The following is an 18,464-nucleotide window of genomic DNA, read 5'->3' as shown; positions in this document are numbered from 1 at the left end:
CAGAGTTGGACACGACTGAAGTGACTTAGCAGTAGCAGTCCTCTTTCAAATGGAAACATCCACAGACTCCTACTACAGACAGCAGAAACTCAGAGCTGTTTTAGTTCAAGGCAGGGTGGGCACCCAATGGCTGTGCCTCCTTAGCCCTAGAAAGGATAAAAGGAAATTCCTCACTGACCTCACTCCCAACTGCAGCACACCTTGAGATCAATAATGAAGCTTCATGTTTATTTCTTGGAACAGAAATTTATTCTCAGAATAATGCACAAAAGCATAGGTTGAGGCTGCCGTTGGGAGGCCTCCCTCCCTTCCTCTGCCGCCACCTCCCCTCCTCTTTGAATGCCAGGGAGAACACAGTTGAAGGAAACATGCAATCACAAACAATGATCAACTCTAAAGACAAAAGGTTTGGTCCAAAAGAACTCAACATAATTAATCCAATTACCGTGAAGAGCTTCACTGAGTAGGATTAAGATATTGCAGATGTAGTGTTTCCACAGGGCGGCTCTTCAGTGCACCAGGGGGGCCTGCTTGAGGGAGATGAGGACAGAACGCATGCGGGAGACATCTTTGGCCTGCTTGCTGGACTTGGGGTTAAAGTCACACAGCCGGGCCACCCGTTCCCACTCAGTGCCTGGGGACGACTCCTCAATGTCATTTACAAAGGCTTCTTCTGCTGCCCTGGAAGCAACAACAAAAGATGCTGATTTAACGCAGACTCCCCACGTGAGCTACCTAGTTATGGAAACAACTGCCTCTGAATGCCTAACCTAAAAGCATTCTGATTTTCCGAAGACTAACAGCCCTGGCCCAGGTCAAACTCAGGAGTAGACACATGGCCAGCTTTCCTAGGCACAGGGTGCCCGGACTGCTGTGTAAAATGTTGGAATACAGGTGTTTGGTTCAGGGCTCTCTCCCTCTCTGTTGATACAGAGAATTAAAGCAAGTCCTTAGCCAGCTACCCACTGCCTTCATTAGCAAGGGCAAAGCAGCAGGCTGGCCAAGAACTTGAACAGCAGTTTATGCTGGCCTGTACTGAATTTCAAGTAAATTTAGAGACTTCGAAAGAAGCCCCCAGGTCACTCTGCACAACAGCCTCTGGATTTATTCCAAAGGCTGGAGAGAAACAGGGCAGATCAAAAAGAATTCAAGACAAAGCGCCCATGCCAGCAGGCACTAGAGACTAAAGCCATTCTAGAAGGGTTGCTAGGACATTTTCCAGTTCAGCCAAAAGTTTTGCCATTTTCCCTCCAGCCAGGTGCTGTGGGCCTCTCGGGACACTCTGGCAGGGGTGGGCACCCAGCGGCTGAGAGCCGATCAGTGTGAGTTGCTTTTTGGTGGGATGCTCTTCCAACATTCGTTCACACCAAAGTCAGCCCACCCCAGCTGGGCACTAATTGGTGGGAGCTACAGCCTAAAAGGACAGTGGTAAGAGGAGGGAAGACACACTATTTCATCTACTCCAACAGGCATCACGGGCAAAGCAAAAGCAATGGAGATGACTGGTCTGTGGCAACAGAGGGGTGGCACTCTCACAGGGATGGCCGTGGCAAACACCGCTGAAGCCCAGAGCCACTACAACACTCGACTTCATGGCACACACAGGGGCAGTGAGGAAGGTTTACTTAACTGTTCTAGGCTGTAGCAAGGATGGTTTATGTTTGTGCTTAAAGGTGAAGAGAAGAAAAACGAGAAAAACTTTAGGTCAGATACAGAAAATGAGAATGAGCTCAATGCAGATGGTCAGTAAGCTAGACATGCCCTTGCCACTCTGTACTCTGAGGGACGTGCAGCTGGCTTTGCTGGGCCACCTTGCTGCCCAGCAAACCCAGACTCGACCTTTCTAGTCTCCATCTCTACTCCAGAGAGACTGTGCAAAAAGCAAACCCAACACCACCTGTAAGTCCAGCATTTCACAAGTCTCATTGCAAACGCACCCAGGGGCCCAGGAAACTCAGCTCTACCTCCTAGCTGGTTGACGAGCTCAAGGTCAAGGCCCTAAGAGGGTCTACCAGACCTCAGCCTGTGGTCTGCCCTTCCCACAAGTTCTTCTCTTCCTCCATCCCACCCTCACCTCCCTTATGTCAAAAGGCTAGTAAGCTAGTCGTAAAAGGAGGAAACACACAGCTGAGCAATACTGCTTTGACAACAGGAATTCTTAAAAACAAACTCTCCCAGAGAAGATGCAGTTTTCTTCGGGGGTAAAAGCCACCATGGCCTGTATCAGACAGCTTTGGCTATCTTGACCTCAAAGTTGGGGGTCTCTCTATGTCAGTGTGGGGGACAGGACATCAGAAGCTGGCAACTAAACAACTATTTCTGATATGAGGCCACAGAGAAACAACTGCAGACCCCCAGAGGAGACAGCCCCCTCTGCTCTGACTCTTCTGCCTGGAGGGAGAAGCAACCAACCCCATGTTCTTCAAAGGAATCAAGTGTGGAAAATGCTGCCCACACTGGTTCCTAACCCAGGACTTTCCCCTCCCCGCCCCTTCCCACCTGGGGCAGGGTGGCAGCAACAAGAGGTCAGAGTCTCCAACCCCCAATTCCAAAACCTTCCCAGATGAGATCACAAATGACCCACATTTTTAAAGTGTTAGCTTCCTTCCCTCCAAAACCCCAAAATGAAAAATGGCAACCAGAGTTGCAGAGAGCGGTGATTCTGTGATCATGGAACATACCCCCAGCCTACCAACTCTTAGGCAGCCCCCACAATGCCAATCTGAAATAATTTAAAAAGCAAAGCTACTTGTGACATAAAAGGAGCATTAACTCTAAACAAAAAGTAGGAATTAAAACAAGAAAAGGAATTAGTTTTGCAACATACACATAACCAATCACGTCAGCGAAGGGTTGTTTGTAGAAAGCTTCATCTGCCACCCTAGACAGCAAGAGGTCCAAAAGGCAGGCAAGCAGGCAGGAAAAAAGAGAGAACATTGAGAAGCAGAAACATCTCAAATCCACAGTAGGGGCACAAGTACTCTGGGGAGCTGCTCCCAAGGCTCCATCCTAACCCAGCGAAGGTTCTAGCACTGACACTCTGCAGGTAAGGCTCCCTGCTGGCCTTCCCCACAGGCTTCTCCAGACAGTGCCGTCAACTTCACCCCCAGGCCTTACCCCAGCAACGACGAGCATCTCCTAAGTATCCACTGACGGGCTGAGCCTTTTGACAAGACATTGTGTCCGTTCTATCCTCAACACCAAGCAACCTAGGGCCACTGAATGTTACTTTAGAGATGATGTGATAGGATGAAGCAAACCCGTTAGGCAATAAGTGGCAACAGGGGCAGCAGAGCTCACAACCAAGGCTGCCTGATTTCTTCCTTGTAGTTACTGCTGCTCCCCAACTGGTCCACACTTGGGAAGCCATGCCCCTTCCTGCCAGCCTCAGTAAACATCCCTGGGTACCAATGCTGCCAGACACTAGGCATGCTAGGGCCCAAAGCCAGCTTAATCTTGGATTATCCAACTACTGCTTCCCCACATTGACTGGCTGGGACCAATTTTCTGTACTCTGGGACCACACAGTCATCTCAAAATGGCACCTTAAAGAAAAATGCAGCTGGAGGCAAGCAGTGAGAGACCTGCAGACAAGGGTCCTGGCTCCAGCACCAGTGAACTGTGGGTCCCTGAACACAACTGTCTGTCCACTCAGTTCCTGCCGGACTTGACTGCTGACGATGTACAGCCCAGAAACCAGCACCTCATCCTGAACTCTCACATTGGAATGGGTCAAAATGGGAACTCTGGGACAAGGAGGAAGGGGGGTGAGCTGGGTGGAGGAGTTCACAAAGCAGGGGAGAGGCTCAGTCCCTGGGCTGGCCGGCCCCCCTCGCCCAGCACAGGTGGACAGGGAACCTCCCGCAAGGAGTCTTACCCTGTCCTTTGCCTGGTGAGTTTGGGGCATAGGAGTGGGAGGGAGGTTTTTAAAGACAGTCATGACTGGTCATTAACCTAAGCTCACATATTTATTTGAAGAGAAATTCTAGTAATTTATTTTTAAACTCAGACCCTTGCTTTGCTCCCATTTTGGTTTATACATAGGAGGTGTTTTGTGGACATTTAAAGAAAGCCTGATTGTAACTCCCAAGTGAGTCAGGAGAAAAACAGAGTAGTTTGTGGGCACACAGAGTGGGAGGGAAAGGGAAGGCAGGCCAGCTTGTAAAGCCCCAATCCTTTCAGTTTACACAAAGGCTGAAACCTAATCAATTTCAACTTGTGTCTGCCTCTACTGGGAGAGAATAAAGGTTTAATGACTCCTGTTCAAGGCGTGTCTAAGACAAAAGTTTGTGTCAGGCTTTTACTCCTTTGCAGCTAGCTTGAGACGAAGGAGCTGTTGGTAACAGGACAGCACAGCACCAGAACAAAAGGAAAACCACACACGTCAGCTCAGGCGCCCTTCTACCTGTTTTGTTCTTTACCCACCAGACAGAGGGCCTGAAAGCAGCAATCCTTAGGCAAGGCAGAAAGGGACCCTGAACACGGAGGGTCAGCCGGGTTTTACCAAGTACTCAGAGCAGACCCAGCCTGAGACAACTCACTAGGGTAAACGGGGCCTCTCACGGTGTCTGTGCAAAGCACCCACCCTTCCTTCTTCAGAAATCTGAACTTGCACCTGGGGGAAGTAATCTTGAATGAGTACATTATAAAGGAACCGGGGCCCATCAGCTTCAAACTAACCACAATCTCTCAGCAGAAGCCCCGGTAGCTAATGCTGCTCTTAGCAACTCAACTCCAACCAGAGAGCAGCCCCACCATATCTGCAACAGAACTTCAGGGGAAACCGGACAGCACGCCTGCAGAGTCCATGCCCCACAGGAAGGTGGCCAGGACAGAGGCTCAAGCCTGGCGCCCGAGGGAGTGACAGAACTGAGAATGGCCAACGGGAGACAGGCGGTGAAGGCTGCTGCACACACAGGCCACCCATTCTGCCGTGGCTGCCCCACAATGGCAAAGAGGTCAGCTCCCTCTTGTCTGGAAGATTTCCAGCTAAGAACTACCAGAGACAAGGGCACAAAGGTTCTTTCCCACGCAAAGTACAAACAGCTGCAGGCCGAATCTGATCTATCTTTACACTGAAGTGAGTGGAATGACAGTGCAGTGACAGCCAGTTCCAGGTCTGGCAGAGGAAGCCAGCCCACTGCCTGCACCCAGGTAGACGGTGCTGCCCCCGTTTCTCTTTCTGAGCTGCTTCCAAGTGGACTCCGAGCTCAGAGCTTTTAAAGACCACAGTTTCTGGTCGGTGGTCATAGGAGAGTGACCATGTTTACTCCCTGCAACTACTCAACCTTCAATGAGCATGGAAATTCGGAAAAGAGCATTTTTAAAAAGTCACCTCAAGATTTTCTTAGACACAGATGATAAGCACCCAGAGAACCTTTAATCCTGAAGTCACTGTGTGGGAACATCTTGGCCACCTGCTGACAGCACACATCCCCACTACTGGACCCTGTGGGGAGCAGCCCTCAGAGATCTAAGCTGGATTTAGGGGCAGGGACATGACGGAGTCTATAATCATCTCTGAAGTACTGAGATCCTGGAATAGTGATGAACGCGGCCTTTCATTTCAGGGTTAGGTTTTTAGACACGGACTTATCCATGAGATGATACTGCCTTCTGTGGAATCATACCATTACAGGCGGTGCAGACTAACCAAACTCTCAGCTGCAGAGCCAGATTCACTGCAACTAGGGTGGTGAAAAAACAGGCTGAGTTATTCTTGTAAAGACCCGAGAGACTTGCAACTTTCATGTTTCACATATATTTTTTAAAACCTGCAAAGACATTTCACACTAAAAGAGGCGGCAGCTGAAAACCTACAACGGCTGTGGAGACGGACCTGACCGTACAAGAAGCAGCGCAGACTGACCTGTTGTTGGCTTTTGTCTTCTGTAGCTGCTCATCCTGCCTCGCATACCACTCGTCCAGCTCCTTTATTGCTTTTTCTTTCCACTCCGCTTCCTGCTTCCGAGAATTGGCATCTTTAAGGGAAGGAAAAGAAAGACAATACAAATGAGGCAAAATGCAAACTGAAGTTCATTTATTTGGGGCTTATTAACCTCATGCTGTGTGTGGGTGCATGTTAGAAGGCGAACAGTAGGGAAGAAAGATAAAATTCTGTTTTCCTCATTTGTGTGTCCAGCTCTCTCTATCAGCAATTCTACTCAAGGTGTTTCAGCACAATTTATCCCAGTCCACCTACACCTTAGTGGATCACTAGTCTGGGGGTTTGAGTAGAGACAAGTGGAAATACTGACTTAATTTTTAAAAAGGCTTTTGAGACACCAACTGGGTAAGAAGCAACTACAGATGATTCTTTAATAATGCTGCCAGGTCAGGGTGGACTATTCATATTAGGTCATCTTCTAATAAAATCTCCTCACAAACTATATTCCACACCCCAAGTTGGATAATTAATGGTTTTGTGAACAGAAGGCAGCACTCCCTTCACCAGATGCACATTTACAGAGCAGTGTGATATCAGAAAACCTATTAAAGGTAGAGATGATTCCAGAACCAGGCAAGAGCAGAATACAGATGGAATTGAGGGGACCACAAAATATCTACTCCTGCTTAGACAGCAGAGTGAGTTTGTGGCCGAGCTAGGAAAGAAGAGAAAAATTCCAATGGGGAGAACTGTAGGGTGAGGTGAGGGATCGTTATTAATGGCTTTCCACAAGGTTCTAGACGAGAGCGCAAAAGCACAACCAGGCCTGCTACACTGGATTCTCAGCCATCAAGTTTCTCAGAACTAAATATGAGCTCCCCTAAGATACTGAGCTAAAGACACGTCAGTAAACGGTAGAGAGAAAGAAATACAGATCGTACTACTGCCACAGCTGAGCCCTGAAGTCACCCTGCGACTCCACTTTAAGCACATTCTCAAGAATGTCCTCGCTGGCAGGTTACTTCACACACATCTCATTTAATTTTACAACAATCCCAAGAAAGCAAACTAGTTCCATCTTCAGCAGTGAGAAAAACTACAGCTCAGCAAGTCTGAGTAACTTTCCCAAAAGTTCTAAGTGGCCAAACCAAGATTCACACGAAGATTTGACTCTAAAGCTCACACGTTCTTACTTCACTGTGCTGTCTCCACAGGGAGGGACGGAAAGGGAGGCAGAGCCAACAGTAATCACAACGGGCACCAGTGATCCCGGGCTAGAGTCTGGACAATGCAGAGCCAGAGCCCAAAATATAACGGGTGTCCTTGAGGAGGAGAATAGAAAGCAAACAACTTCTTGAAGGAAGAAATGACGCTTTCAGGGGCAATTTTAGGGCCTTTGCAAGAAAGGTCTCACTGTCTGTAACTACTAGAAATAGCCTGGTAGCAGCTAAAAGATCCCCCAAAGTTTCCTCTTATAAAGAACTTTTACCCGGTTTCCTAACTTATCAGAAGGTGACCAACCTAACGCTCAAGAGAATTATTTCACTCAAAATTTTCCACTGATAAGTATACCAGTAAACTTCTGATGTATGTTTGTCCATGGCATTAAGTGTATGTGGAGTGGAGGGCACTGTGATGCAGGGAAAGATGCTGTGGGCCAATGGTACCCTGTGGACATGAAAAAAATTTAAAACATAAGGTCTCCTTTTCAGGAGTTGTGAAATTACTTCCAAAAAATTAGTTTTGGATTGGGGAGTATTTTCCTTTTGTGTCATCTAATGATTTTTTAAATAAAGGTTATATATTAGAATCAAAATATGGAAATTTATCTCTGAAAAAGTAGTCAAAAACTGTGTCCATTTGCACAGATTATAGTTAACGCATAAAATAGTGTCTGTAAACCATCTTCTTGCTTTTATAGATTTAAGAAGTGACACTGGCAATAAGAATTTAGAATTCTTAAATGCTTAGCTTGATGCAGCAAAGATCTAAGCTGTAATATCCTTTTTTATCTGGGAGGGAGAAGGTAGAGCAGGGTTCACGGACAGCTGTCTTCTCTGGTCATGCTCATTACTGTTCACAGCAAATTATTGGAAAACACTTCCCATAGCTAAGCTGAAAACCAGGGATACTGCTTCTCTATTTTTAGCATCTCGCACTTTCTCATAGTTCTTGCAAGGAAAAAGGTGAAACTGCAGGAACACCTAATTCATGGACCAACTTAATTCGATTCCATTGGAACATGAGGCCAAATATTTGACTTCCCTCAGGAAGGCATCTTCAGAAAACGACACTTTGTGGAATATTCCCAAAGAGCCCAAATTGTTAACTGAAAAAGAAAATGAAATTTTTCCACACACCAAAGTGTACACTTCTCCATGTAGAAGTCAACTTTGCTAAACTTTGGGGAAAGAGAAAAGATATACCTGAGTTCTGCAACACGAAGAAGATTCCAGTAGCAATAATAGTTGCTACGTAAGTCTTGCCTCAAAGTCTACTCAGAAGAGATACTTGAAGAATAGGAAGGAGCAAGGCTGCTAGCACCACGAAGACCAACCTTCACCTTTTAAAAACTACACTATCCAGTACAGTGACCACTAGCTTCATGTGGCTATTTAAATTTATTAAAATTAAATAAAATTTAAAATTCAGTTTCTCAGTCATACTAGCCACAAGCAGCTAGTGGTTACAGACAGATCAGCACTGACACGGAACGTTTACATCATCAAAGAAACTGCTATTGAATAATGCCTAGAGATTAAGTGTGCCCGCTGTTTGGAAAGCCACATAAATTACACTGGAGAGACACTAATTGGCTGTATTATCTGGGTCAAGTCCTTTCCTATTTCTAGGTGTCAGTTACACCGTCTGAGTCATGTTTTTACTAGTTCAGTCATTCTCAAGAAGGAATAATAATGCTGTCACTGTGGTTACAGATGCATATTGCTATTTCTAGATGTACAATAAAATATTTATGCGTAAAGTATCTGGTGTCTATATCTGAATGGATCAGAGAAAAAATTATGTGTATATTCACAATACACATATAAATGTGTGGGCATGTGAGTGGGCTTCCCTTGTGGCTCAGCTGGTAAAGAATCTGCCTGCAATGCAGGAGACCTGGGTTTGATCCCTGGGTTGGGCAGATCCCCTGGAGAAGGGAAAGGCTACCCACTCCAGTATTCTGGCCTGGAGAATTCCATGGACTGTATAGTCCACAGGGTCGCCAAGAGTCGGACACGACTGAGCGACTGTCACTTCACTCTCACATTAGTGTATAAAACCTATACAGGATTTCCCTGGTGGTCCAGTGGTTAAGAATACACCTTTCGATGCAGGAGACATGAGTTCCATCCCTGGTTGGGGAACGAAGATTCCACGTGCTGGGGGGTAACTAAGCCTGCGTGCCACAACTAAAACCTGCCACAGACAAATATTTAAATACTAAAAATAAAAACATATACACACACCTCATTTATACAAAGACAGCCAAATATGGCAAAATGTTCACTACTGAACCTGAAGGAAGGGGCACGTTTTACTCTCCCTCTTTCTGTGTTTGAAATTTTAATAAGAAGTTGAGAACAGTACTGTATGGTTAACATCCCCTGCCCCATTACACCTTTTCAACACGCATGGACAGATACCAAGTCTCTCCTAATCTTGACCAACAGCTGACACTCCATGGCGAAGGCTCTTCACCAAAGGCCGGGCTGACTGGCACTGACCTCAGGCTCGGCCTGCCCCCAAAATGCTGTGAGCTAAGTGCAACGCTGCTGAGAGATGGGTATGGATTCTGAAGCAGGGCAGACTTAAGGTGAAATTCTGACTCTACCACTTTTAGCCGTGTGATTCAAAAACTTACTCTTCCTATGATCCTCCTTTTCCTCACCCATAAAAATGTAAGAACTCACAGGATGTTAGGGTAAGAAGACCCAATTGTATGTACTTCCTAACATTCCTCACATTTTCCTCTTAAGCATTACCTTAAATTCAGCCTTCAAATTGTCAATGGACTGTGCAGTCCCTCGCATGGATATAACATCTTCAGGTTTATGAAGCACTTTCATATATACCATCTCAGACTACCCTTGGGGTTGGAAACACTGATCTTACTTCACAGATGAAGAAACAGGCTCTAAGGTTTGAGCAACCAAGTGCCTGCAACTAGTAGAGTTACGGTTTGGCCTGGAACCCAGCCTTTCACTCGAAGACTCCACAGCACCACTCTGCCCTTCCCGAGAAGAGAGGATGCACTTGTGACTCTGGGCTTGTGATGAAGCATCTCCACGCAGGTGGTGGTGTGATTTTCTCATTGTTAAAGATACCCTCCCCAAAACTGGACATGGACATTACGGCTAATTCAAGTTAAAAATGGATAACAGTAGAGTCAAGGTCAACTATTCCACTGAAAACAAACACCCAAAGACAGAAAGGGATTCCTTACCAAGGGCTTCCAAGCGTTCCGTTTGCTCTTCTCTCCATTTACGGATACTTTCAGGCTCTGACTGCAATCGATCCACTTGTGAAATAGCTGCATAACTGTCTGTCGGCCCATTACTCTCCTTAACAGAAAACACAGGTGTGCTCTATCAGTACCAAAGCCTCCTCCCAGACATGCTCTTCACCCAAGTTAGAACCCCTGGTTGCGCGCCACACTGATGGCTGCTCTAAATGTAAAGGAGCAACAACAGCGGCCTTACATGCTGGTAGGAAGCTTTCAACGTGATGCGCTCAAGCCTTACAACCCACAAGGGAGGCAGAGTAGTTGTTATCCGGCTACTAAATGAGACATGAGTGGGAGAAAGCAAAGTTGGGGAAGTGGGTAATGGACTTACTAGGAAAACAGTATTATGAATTTTGCTTTCCTTACTTGACAAAGAGACTGTAATATCTTCAAAGTAACAAAGATGAATACACAGTACAGTAAGGACCAGAACCTGACACTTCCAAATGCTTATTATACAATACAGGGAAAAGTTCACTTAATACCACCTCGGCAAAATACAGTGGATTCTAGGGAAAAGAGAGTCCAAAAGAAAACGCATAGTTAGTACAGTCATACCAAGAAAAAGAAAAAAAGGCAGGCAAATGTGAATCACAGTGTATGTGGCAGGGGGGTAGGAGGGAGCGGGTGGGTAGGGGGCTGACTCTTCTTTATAGTGGTTAAGATTGGGGAGCTAGTAAACAAGTTGATGAAGATTCAAATGGAATCTAATCTTTAGAGAATTATTGCACCTACTGAACTAGGAACATGACCAGCTTAACCTCAGCAGACTATAAACAAAGATGGAAACAAACTATTTACAGTAGTATTTACTTATTATTAGCACCGTCCATGTTTCAGCCACATAAAACCTTTATCTCCCAAACACCGTGCAAGGCAAATTTTTATTCCCATGGCACAGCTGGAGGATTAAACTGAGACCCAGGGAAATGACATGTCCAAATACATAGCTAGTAAGAGACAGAGTCAGGACTGAACCCCATTCCATCTCCCTCCAAAGGCCAAGCTCTAAACCAGGGTTTGGAAACTACAGCCAGCTCAGCCACCTGTTTCTAGAATTAAATTTTATTGAAATAGAGCCATGCCCATTTATTTACATACTGTCCATGGATTTTTTCATGTTATAACAACATAGTAGTCTGACAGAGAACTTACACTCTATCAAAGCTTAAAATGTTTACTATTAATATCGGTCCTTTACAGAAAAAGTCAGTCCACCCTTGGGGTAAACCAATTAAGACTAATCTCATCCTTCTTGACAGTTAACTGGTTAAGGCTGCGCAGAAACCCAGGCAGAGGCAAAGCACCAAGCTGTTTCCCTGGACTACAGTGGAAAGGGAAACATCTAGTCAAAAGGGATCAGAGGACTTTTGTTGAGTGGTTGGGAGAAACCTTCATGCTGTTCTAGATGGTGTGACATGCACATGTTGCGACCTGGAAGTGCTTGTAGTCATTCTGCCACAGTGAAAGAGTATAAAACTGCACAGTCAGCCAGCGGAACCAGAATCCTAGAGGAACTGAGTCAGAATCCTGGTCCGAGGACCCCTGGCCTATCAGAGTTCTTTCAATTATAAGAAATAGTAAATTCTCTGTATTTAAGCCCATGTCAAGTTGGGCTGGTGAGCTTCCCTGGTGGCTCAGTGGTAAAGAACCTGCCTGCCAATGCAGGAGACACAGGTTCAGTCCCTGGGTCGGTAAGATCCCCTGGAGAAGGAAATGGCAACCTGCTTCAGTATTCTTGCCCAGAGAATCCCATGGACAGAGGAGCCTGGCAGGGTACAGTCCATGGTTTTGCAAGAGTTGGACATAGTAACTAAACAAGTTGGGCTGGTAACCAAAAGCTCAACAACACAGAGGGAAAATAATGGTAGTCATCACAAACACCAGCCACCCCCAGCATCACTATAATCTAAAAGCTAAATGGTTCGAATGCTGGTCCTACCACAGACTACCTTTGTACTTTCAAACTCCTGATTTCACCTCTGTATGCCTTATGTGTAAATGGGAATAACAACAGCATAGACCCCTCAGGTTGCTGTGAGAATTAAAAGAAAATTCAGTACAGTGTTTGACACCGCACGGCACACTGGCAGCCACTGTCGCCACTGCCACCATCATGACGAAGGGTCATTTCTTGAGAATAAAGTTGCTAACGCTGGAGCCAGGCCAATCACGTTTTAAAAGAATGCTCTATCAATGTCTCTCTTCAAATCCTTCCACTTTGGCAGGTAACATATCAGTTACTGATACACCCAGGAAAGTCAAAGGAGTGGCATCCTTTCTAGGTCAGTCAATTCAAGCCACAGAGAAGGAAGACTCTCAACACTATCATTCAACATCATCAGAGCTGTTGTACAAAGTCTGTACCTGGTAGTAGTCTCCATTCGTCACTCCATCAACAGCATCTGCAAGACATAAGATTTCAATCTGTCAGTGAGTGCTGGGCAAATGCTGGGCCAAAGGGTTATAAGGTATGACATAATATCATGTGTTATAAGTACTCTAAGTTACTAAACACTATCCCCGTGCGAGATATCAGAGAGAACAATGCACAACTTTCTAGTCAATGAAACCAAGATGTGCATACACAAATGACTTCACTAAAATGTGGACAAATCTGTCTAAAAGCTTTTCATGAATATCTTCTGGCTTACAGAGATAATACTTAGAAGCCTGGCAGAAGAGCCTCACAGAGCAAGTTTCTCTATGAAGGTTCTAGAGAAGGCAAAGGTATGAAAGGGTGGCCTAGAATCCTTTACAGCAAGCAGAGATACGCAGCTTCATGTTTCAACCAAGTTGCTTTCTTGGAGGTCAGGACTCTCCATCCTTTGGCTGGAGCAGGTTTGGCACCTGAGGGAGGGTCTATAGTTGAGACTTCTTGCTAATTCCTCTAGTTCCCTTGCAATTAGTCCAGAACAGTAAGATTTGGGCATATCAAAATAAAATCAGTGTTTTCAAGGATGCAAGTTACAAAAACTTAAAGTATATACAATCTGATCTTATTAGCACAATTAATTACTCATGAGCTAAATGAGAAAGTCGATCTCAGAAATATGAAAAATGTCTAAGACCTCGACATTTTCAATCCATACAGTATAAAATGAAGGTCCACAGGCTGAACATATTTTCTTTAAAATACAAAGTACTTAATCAGGAAATTCCACAAAATCAGGATTTCTTGTGTGTGTGTGTGTGTGTGTGTGCACGCGCATATGTGTGTATGTGTGGAGCGAGGGAGGGTGTACAGACAAGATCTGGTGATACTGGGCCTACGTTCCTTAAATGAAGGCAGCCTTTATGTGCAGCATGCTCTGGACAGCCTGCCAGTCCCCACTGGCCCCATTTTATGTTTTTAACCCATTCTGTGTGTCACTAATTCAAGTTACCTGTACAGGGCCGCACAGCAGCCCTTCAGAGTGGCCGCTCTGCCTTCCCTTGAAAGCTTCAATACAGGCACCATAAAATGCAGTGTCCACCTACATATTCTACGTGTTCTTTATCTGTTGGCTGACTTATCTTTACTGCCTACCATGCAGGACTTCTAGTATTTTGTCCAACTGTTTTCAAACTACCATGACTGTGTTACTGTGTAAGAGAGAAGAGATGAACCTAAAAGATACAAGAACCCAAGGAGGAAAAGGAATGCGGAGGAGCTGGTGTGAGCCACCATCACAAGGCCCTCAGAAACATCAGAGCTTTTCCGAGCAGCCAGAGGCAAGGTGCCCTCAGCCACATTCTTTCCTTTGAACAGGTTACAAACCACTCCTCCAGTCTTCTTGGTTTCTAACTACGATAATTAAATCCAACTTAACTGCCTATTTTCCAAATCAACTTCATTGTCTTGCTTCTCCCAATTACCCTCCACTTGGCTTTGGGAGCACTGAAAACTTTCATTTCCTCACTTTTAAAAAAAAAGAAGGAAAATGGAGACAAAAGAAAAGGCCACATAATTTCATTACTCGGCCTATTGGTTTCTATTTTTTTTAGTTTATCTAATGCATATACATAAAATTTCTTTGAGCAAAATTAGACTCCTATAACAGGTGCTTTTAGTAATCCATTTATCTATATCATTAAATTCTCAACTTTTTAAGAATGAAACACCCACTACTTATTGCTTCCAATGTGCCAGGCACAATGTTAATTAAACACTTTCTATACATTAAGTTTTAATCCTCACAACAAATATCTATGTATCAGCAATTCACAAATGACCTTAAAATATGTGTATAGTTGATTCCTTGAGAGGTAAGTAAAGTGTTCTTTGAAGGAGCAGGTAATTGGTGACTGTTTTCCCTCTTAAATTTACTTTTGAATTTGAGCATGTTTTAAAATTTTTACTAAGGTGACAGCAGGAAAACAACTTTAAGGTCCCCTTGTGGTGCCAAACTTCTATCCTGAGGTAACTACCTGATATTTGAATTTCTTCTTTACTAAACTGCCTGCATTTTGCCCATTTTTCTGCTATCTTTTGATCTCTAAGTATTCTTTCTGTATTAACTATTTGCTCTCTCACATTACAAATATTTTCCCCATTATCTTTTTGTATGATTTATAATAGTTAATACCTAGAACTACTTAACTTGTATGAGACATTATCAGGCTTTTTTTCCTTTATGAGTTCTCTATCTGTTCTTATGATGAAGGCCTTTGCTACTCTTAGGAAAACAAAAAGGTATTTACTTTTCTTCTGGTACTTTAAAAAAAAGCCTCTTCCATCCACTTGGAGTTTATTTTTGTATAAAATTAATAAAGTGAAGTAACTGTAAATCTTTGAGCCTCAATGGTTAGTCCAGCCAGGCCTACTTTCTGGTTAGTATATTATAGTTAACAATTATCCAGTTAATATATTCCAACCCAGGGCCACGCAGTAGGAGAGACTTTGATCACTACTTCAGACACAACAATTCTCATCCCATAGCTCCAAGTCGCATGTTGCTTGTCCTGTAGGTCTGAAGACTCACCCAGCGTTGGCAAGTCCTTTGAGCTTTCATTAGTTACTCTTCTACTGTACTTACTGACATTCAACTGGCTCAAATGAAAGGCCTGTCTGTTGCTATAGAAACATGCAGAAGAAAGGCCACCCCAGGGCCTTGATTCATTAGGACAGCTAAGCTAGGCAACTTAATGCTCCAGAAGGAAACTTTCTAGGCACCTCAGACAGAAACAAGGGCCAGAATAAATTTCCAGAGATGAAAGACTATCCCAAGCCCACTTCAACTTCATTTTCCCCAACCACTGCAAGTCAGGAAGACCTGGGTCTGAATTCCTATGGAGTCATGTATTAGCTTGCCACTTTCTGAACACTGCTTAATTTCCACAATGATCAGTTCTCCCCTGAAACAGAATGACACCACCACCAGAGTTACTGCATGGATCTCAAAGTACAGGGCACCTGGGCACAGCAAATGTGAGTATCACTAAGTATCATGCCTGCAATTTCCCCGAACTTTCCTCCACCACTGCTACCAAGAAAATCACTCTCCTTAAATTCACATGCCTCTCTTACTGTGAGTACCTCACTGCCTTACTCTCTCAGCAGCTCCTTGATCGCTTCTCTTCTCCTCCTCCATCCTTAGCGCTCAGGATTGAAGGCTTTTCCTCAGCTCTGCTGCTGCTGCTAAGTCGCTTCAGTTGTGTCCGACTCCATGCGACCCCACAGACTGCAGCCCACCAGGCCCTGCCGTCCCTGGGATTCTCCAGGCAAGAACACTGGAGTGGGCTGCATTTCCTTCTCCAGTGCATGAAAGTGAAAAGTGAAAGTTAAGTCGCTCAGTCGTGTCCTACTCTTAGCAATCCCATGGACTGCAGCCTACCAGGCTCCTCCGTCCATGGGATTTTCCAGGCAAGAGTACTGGAGTGGGGGTGCTATTGCCTTCTCCCTTCCTCAGCTCTAGACTCTGCCTTCTCCTGACCATTTGCTCTTCCTCAGTATCCAGGAGCCACTTCACTCAGCTGGTTACCTCCCACCTCTAAACTTATGTTTTTCTCATCTCCTAACGACTGAGGGCATCCAAGGCTCAGGCTTAGCCCCTCCTTCATGGACGTTTTCCCCAAGTCTGGGGGAGTTCAGATATGTTCCTCTTTCCTCAGTCTCTGTTACTGCCTCCTGTCTGTATAGCTCTGTACAGTAACACATCAGATACAGAGTTCCCTCTTAAAATCTGTTTCTTCAGTGCACCCCAAAGCCTATCAGCTTTGTAACACCCTTCTCACCTCACTCCCAAAGAATAATGTGTATACACATAATAACAACGTGTACAGTAATTACTGTACAGCAGGAACTGTGTATAGTAATAACATACCAGGTTCTGTGTGTAAGCACTTTACAGATGCTCTCCAATATAATCCAACCCTGTGTGGTGTTTATCTGCACCTTTAACAAAGAAGAACATTGAGGCAGGGCAGTAGGAGGTTATGTGAGTTGTATGAGACCACAGAGCTAAACCCGCCCTCAAGCAGTCCAGGCCAGCACAGGATCTTCACCACTAGAGACAGAGGGAGAAAGAGGAGAGAGAGGAGCAAAGAGAGAGAAAAAGAAAACATGTCCAGCTAGTGCTCTAATCCCTAAGGGAAGTGCTGACCACTGCACGTTGTTTTTTTTTTTTTTTTCTGACCACTACACTGTTACCAATCTCAACTACACTGTCAAGAGATCTGGCTTTAAGTCTCTAAATGCTTAGTTCACTAAGAAAGCCCTTCCTAGGAACTAAGTCAGCAATCATCCCTTCCTTCCCTTTGCTAAAAGCTTGATGACCAAGGGATCCGTGTGTCCAATTATACTCTTTCCATTTTACCTCTCCAAACTGCCGTCGCCAAGATCTGCCATTCTATCCAGGACCTCTGCAGCTGGATGTGCAATTTTTGCACATTTCTGTGTACATACTGTGTGCCTGCCCTCCTTCCTACTAACTGGTCTGTGTAGGCTCAGATTTGCCTTAAGTCTGGCCCAACTGCGCCAATGCGGTTGCGCCTCTGAGGCCAGGCTCAGGGCACAGCAATTGCTCAAGGAAAAGTTCCTGAACTGAATGGGCTTCCTCTGGCTCCTAAGCTTGTCATCCCGTTTTCTTGGCTTCTTTAGCCCGTCCGTGCCCAAGAGCGCTCAAACACACTCTTTGGACGGACTAAGCCTGCCGAGCCTGGGTTTCCGGATGACTGGGCCCGGGGCTCGTTTCCTCTTCGCACTCAACCTCCCGGACGGAGAGGCACAAGAGTTACATAGAGCTCTCAGACCCACTGTGGGCCGAGTTTCCGGAGCAGCGCTTCCGCCCCGAAAGCACCCACACTTACCTGGAATCCCCGGCGGCTCGCCGTGAGGCTGGGATCCGGGGGCGCCGCCGTCCAGGATGGCGAAGGCCTCGTCGTTCTCTATGCCCGCAATCTCGCTCTCCTGCTGCGCCAAGAAGGCCGCGGCAGGATCCTCTTCGCCGGCCACTCCGTTCCCCAGGGCGGGACCGCCAGCGGGGACGCCGAACGGATCTAACTCAGCCATGGCGGGAAGTTCGACGGCACCGACTTTCAGAGAAACACCAACCGACCAGCAAACACCAACTCCAGCAGCGGCCGCTGTGCTTGCGCCTGCTATCAGAGGCAAGTTGGAGGAGGGAGAAGGCGGAAGCGGAAACCCGGCCCCAATATCCGGTCGGTCCAGGCAGTGTTGGAGAGCCGAAAAGGTAATACCCAATCAGAGGGCAGAAGTAGCTCCAGAGTTAGCAAATCAGCAAGAGGAGAGGCGGACCCCCGAGTAAAACTCGTGACTCGGGAAGCACCTGCGTGGAGGGCGCTGCGCCGAGCCAGCACTGGGCAGGCGGAAGTAGTAAGTGATTTAAGGTAGCCTTGCTTGATCCGGCTTTGGGGCTGTACTGACCCGGGACCGCCATCTCGGACGGGACTCGCTTGTTGAACTGGGAAGTGAGGTAAAGTTAGGGCGGCGATGATTGGCCGACTGCAGAAGAGTCAAGCCACGTAGGCTTTCTGAATCTCAGTTTCCTCATTTGAAAAATAGGAACAAGAATCCGGCACTACCTCCCTCATAGGATTACTGGAAAAACTGAATCCTTTTATGGCTAT

General features: G+C 45.7%; 1 protein-coding gene across 3 annotated transcripts; it reads right to left on the bottom strand.

Moving 5' to 3' along the window:
• Nucleotides 1–230: 230 nt before the first annotated feature.
• CLTA (clathrin light chain A) lies at nucleotides 231–18,005 on the bottom strand. 3 transcript variants are annotated; one of them, NM_174022.2, is made up of 7 exons: nucleotides 17,685–17,988; nucleotides 12,762–12,799; nucleotides 10,335–10,452; nucleotides 5,870–5,981; nucleotides 2,828–2,881; nucleotides 1,631–1,666; nucleotides 234–681 (listed from the first exon to the last, which is right to left on the bottom strand). In NM_174022.2, exons 1-7 carry the CDS (start codon nucleotides 17,884–17,886, stop codon nucleotides 510–512), a joined length of 732 nt encoding a protein of 243 aa, NP_776447.1. In that variant the 5' UTR covers nucleotides 17,887–17,988; the 3' UTR covers nucleotides 234–509. The 3 variants fall into 3 exon arrangements, with proteins under 3 accessions (XP_005210117.1, XP_005210119.1, NP_776447.1); XM_005210060.3 differs by lacking the exon at nucleotides 2,828–2,881 and having other exon boundaries at nucleotides 231–681; nucleotides 17,685–18,005; XM_005210062.3 differs by lacking the exons at nucleotides 1,631–1,666; nucleotides 2,828–2,881 and having other exon boundaries at nucleotides 231–681; nucleotides 17,685–18,005.
• Nucleotides 18,006–18,464: the final 459 nt, after the last annotated feature.

Source organism: Bos taurus, chromosome 8, assembly GCF_002263795.3.
Source record: "Bos taurus isolate L1 Dominette 01449 registration number 42190680 breed Hereford chromosome 8, ARS-UCD2.0, whole genome shotgun sequence".
In the NCBI taxonomy this organism is placed as follows: Eukaryota; Metazoa; Chordata; class Mammalia; order Artiodactyla; family Bovidae; genus Bos; species Bos taurus.
Note: the sequence above shows the minus strand (reverse complement) of the source record. Positions and strands in the feature narration are given on the sequence as shown.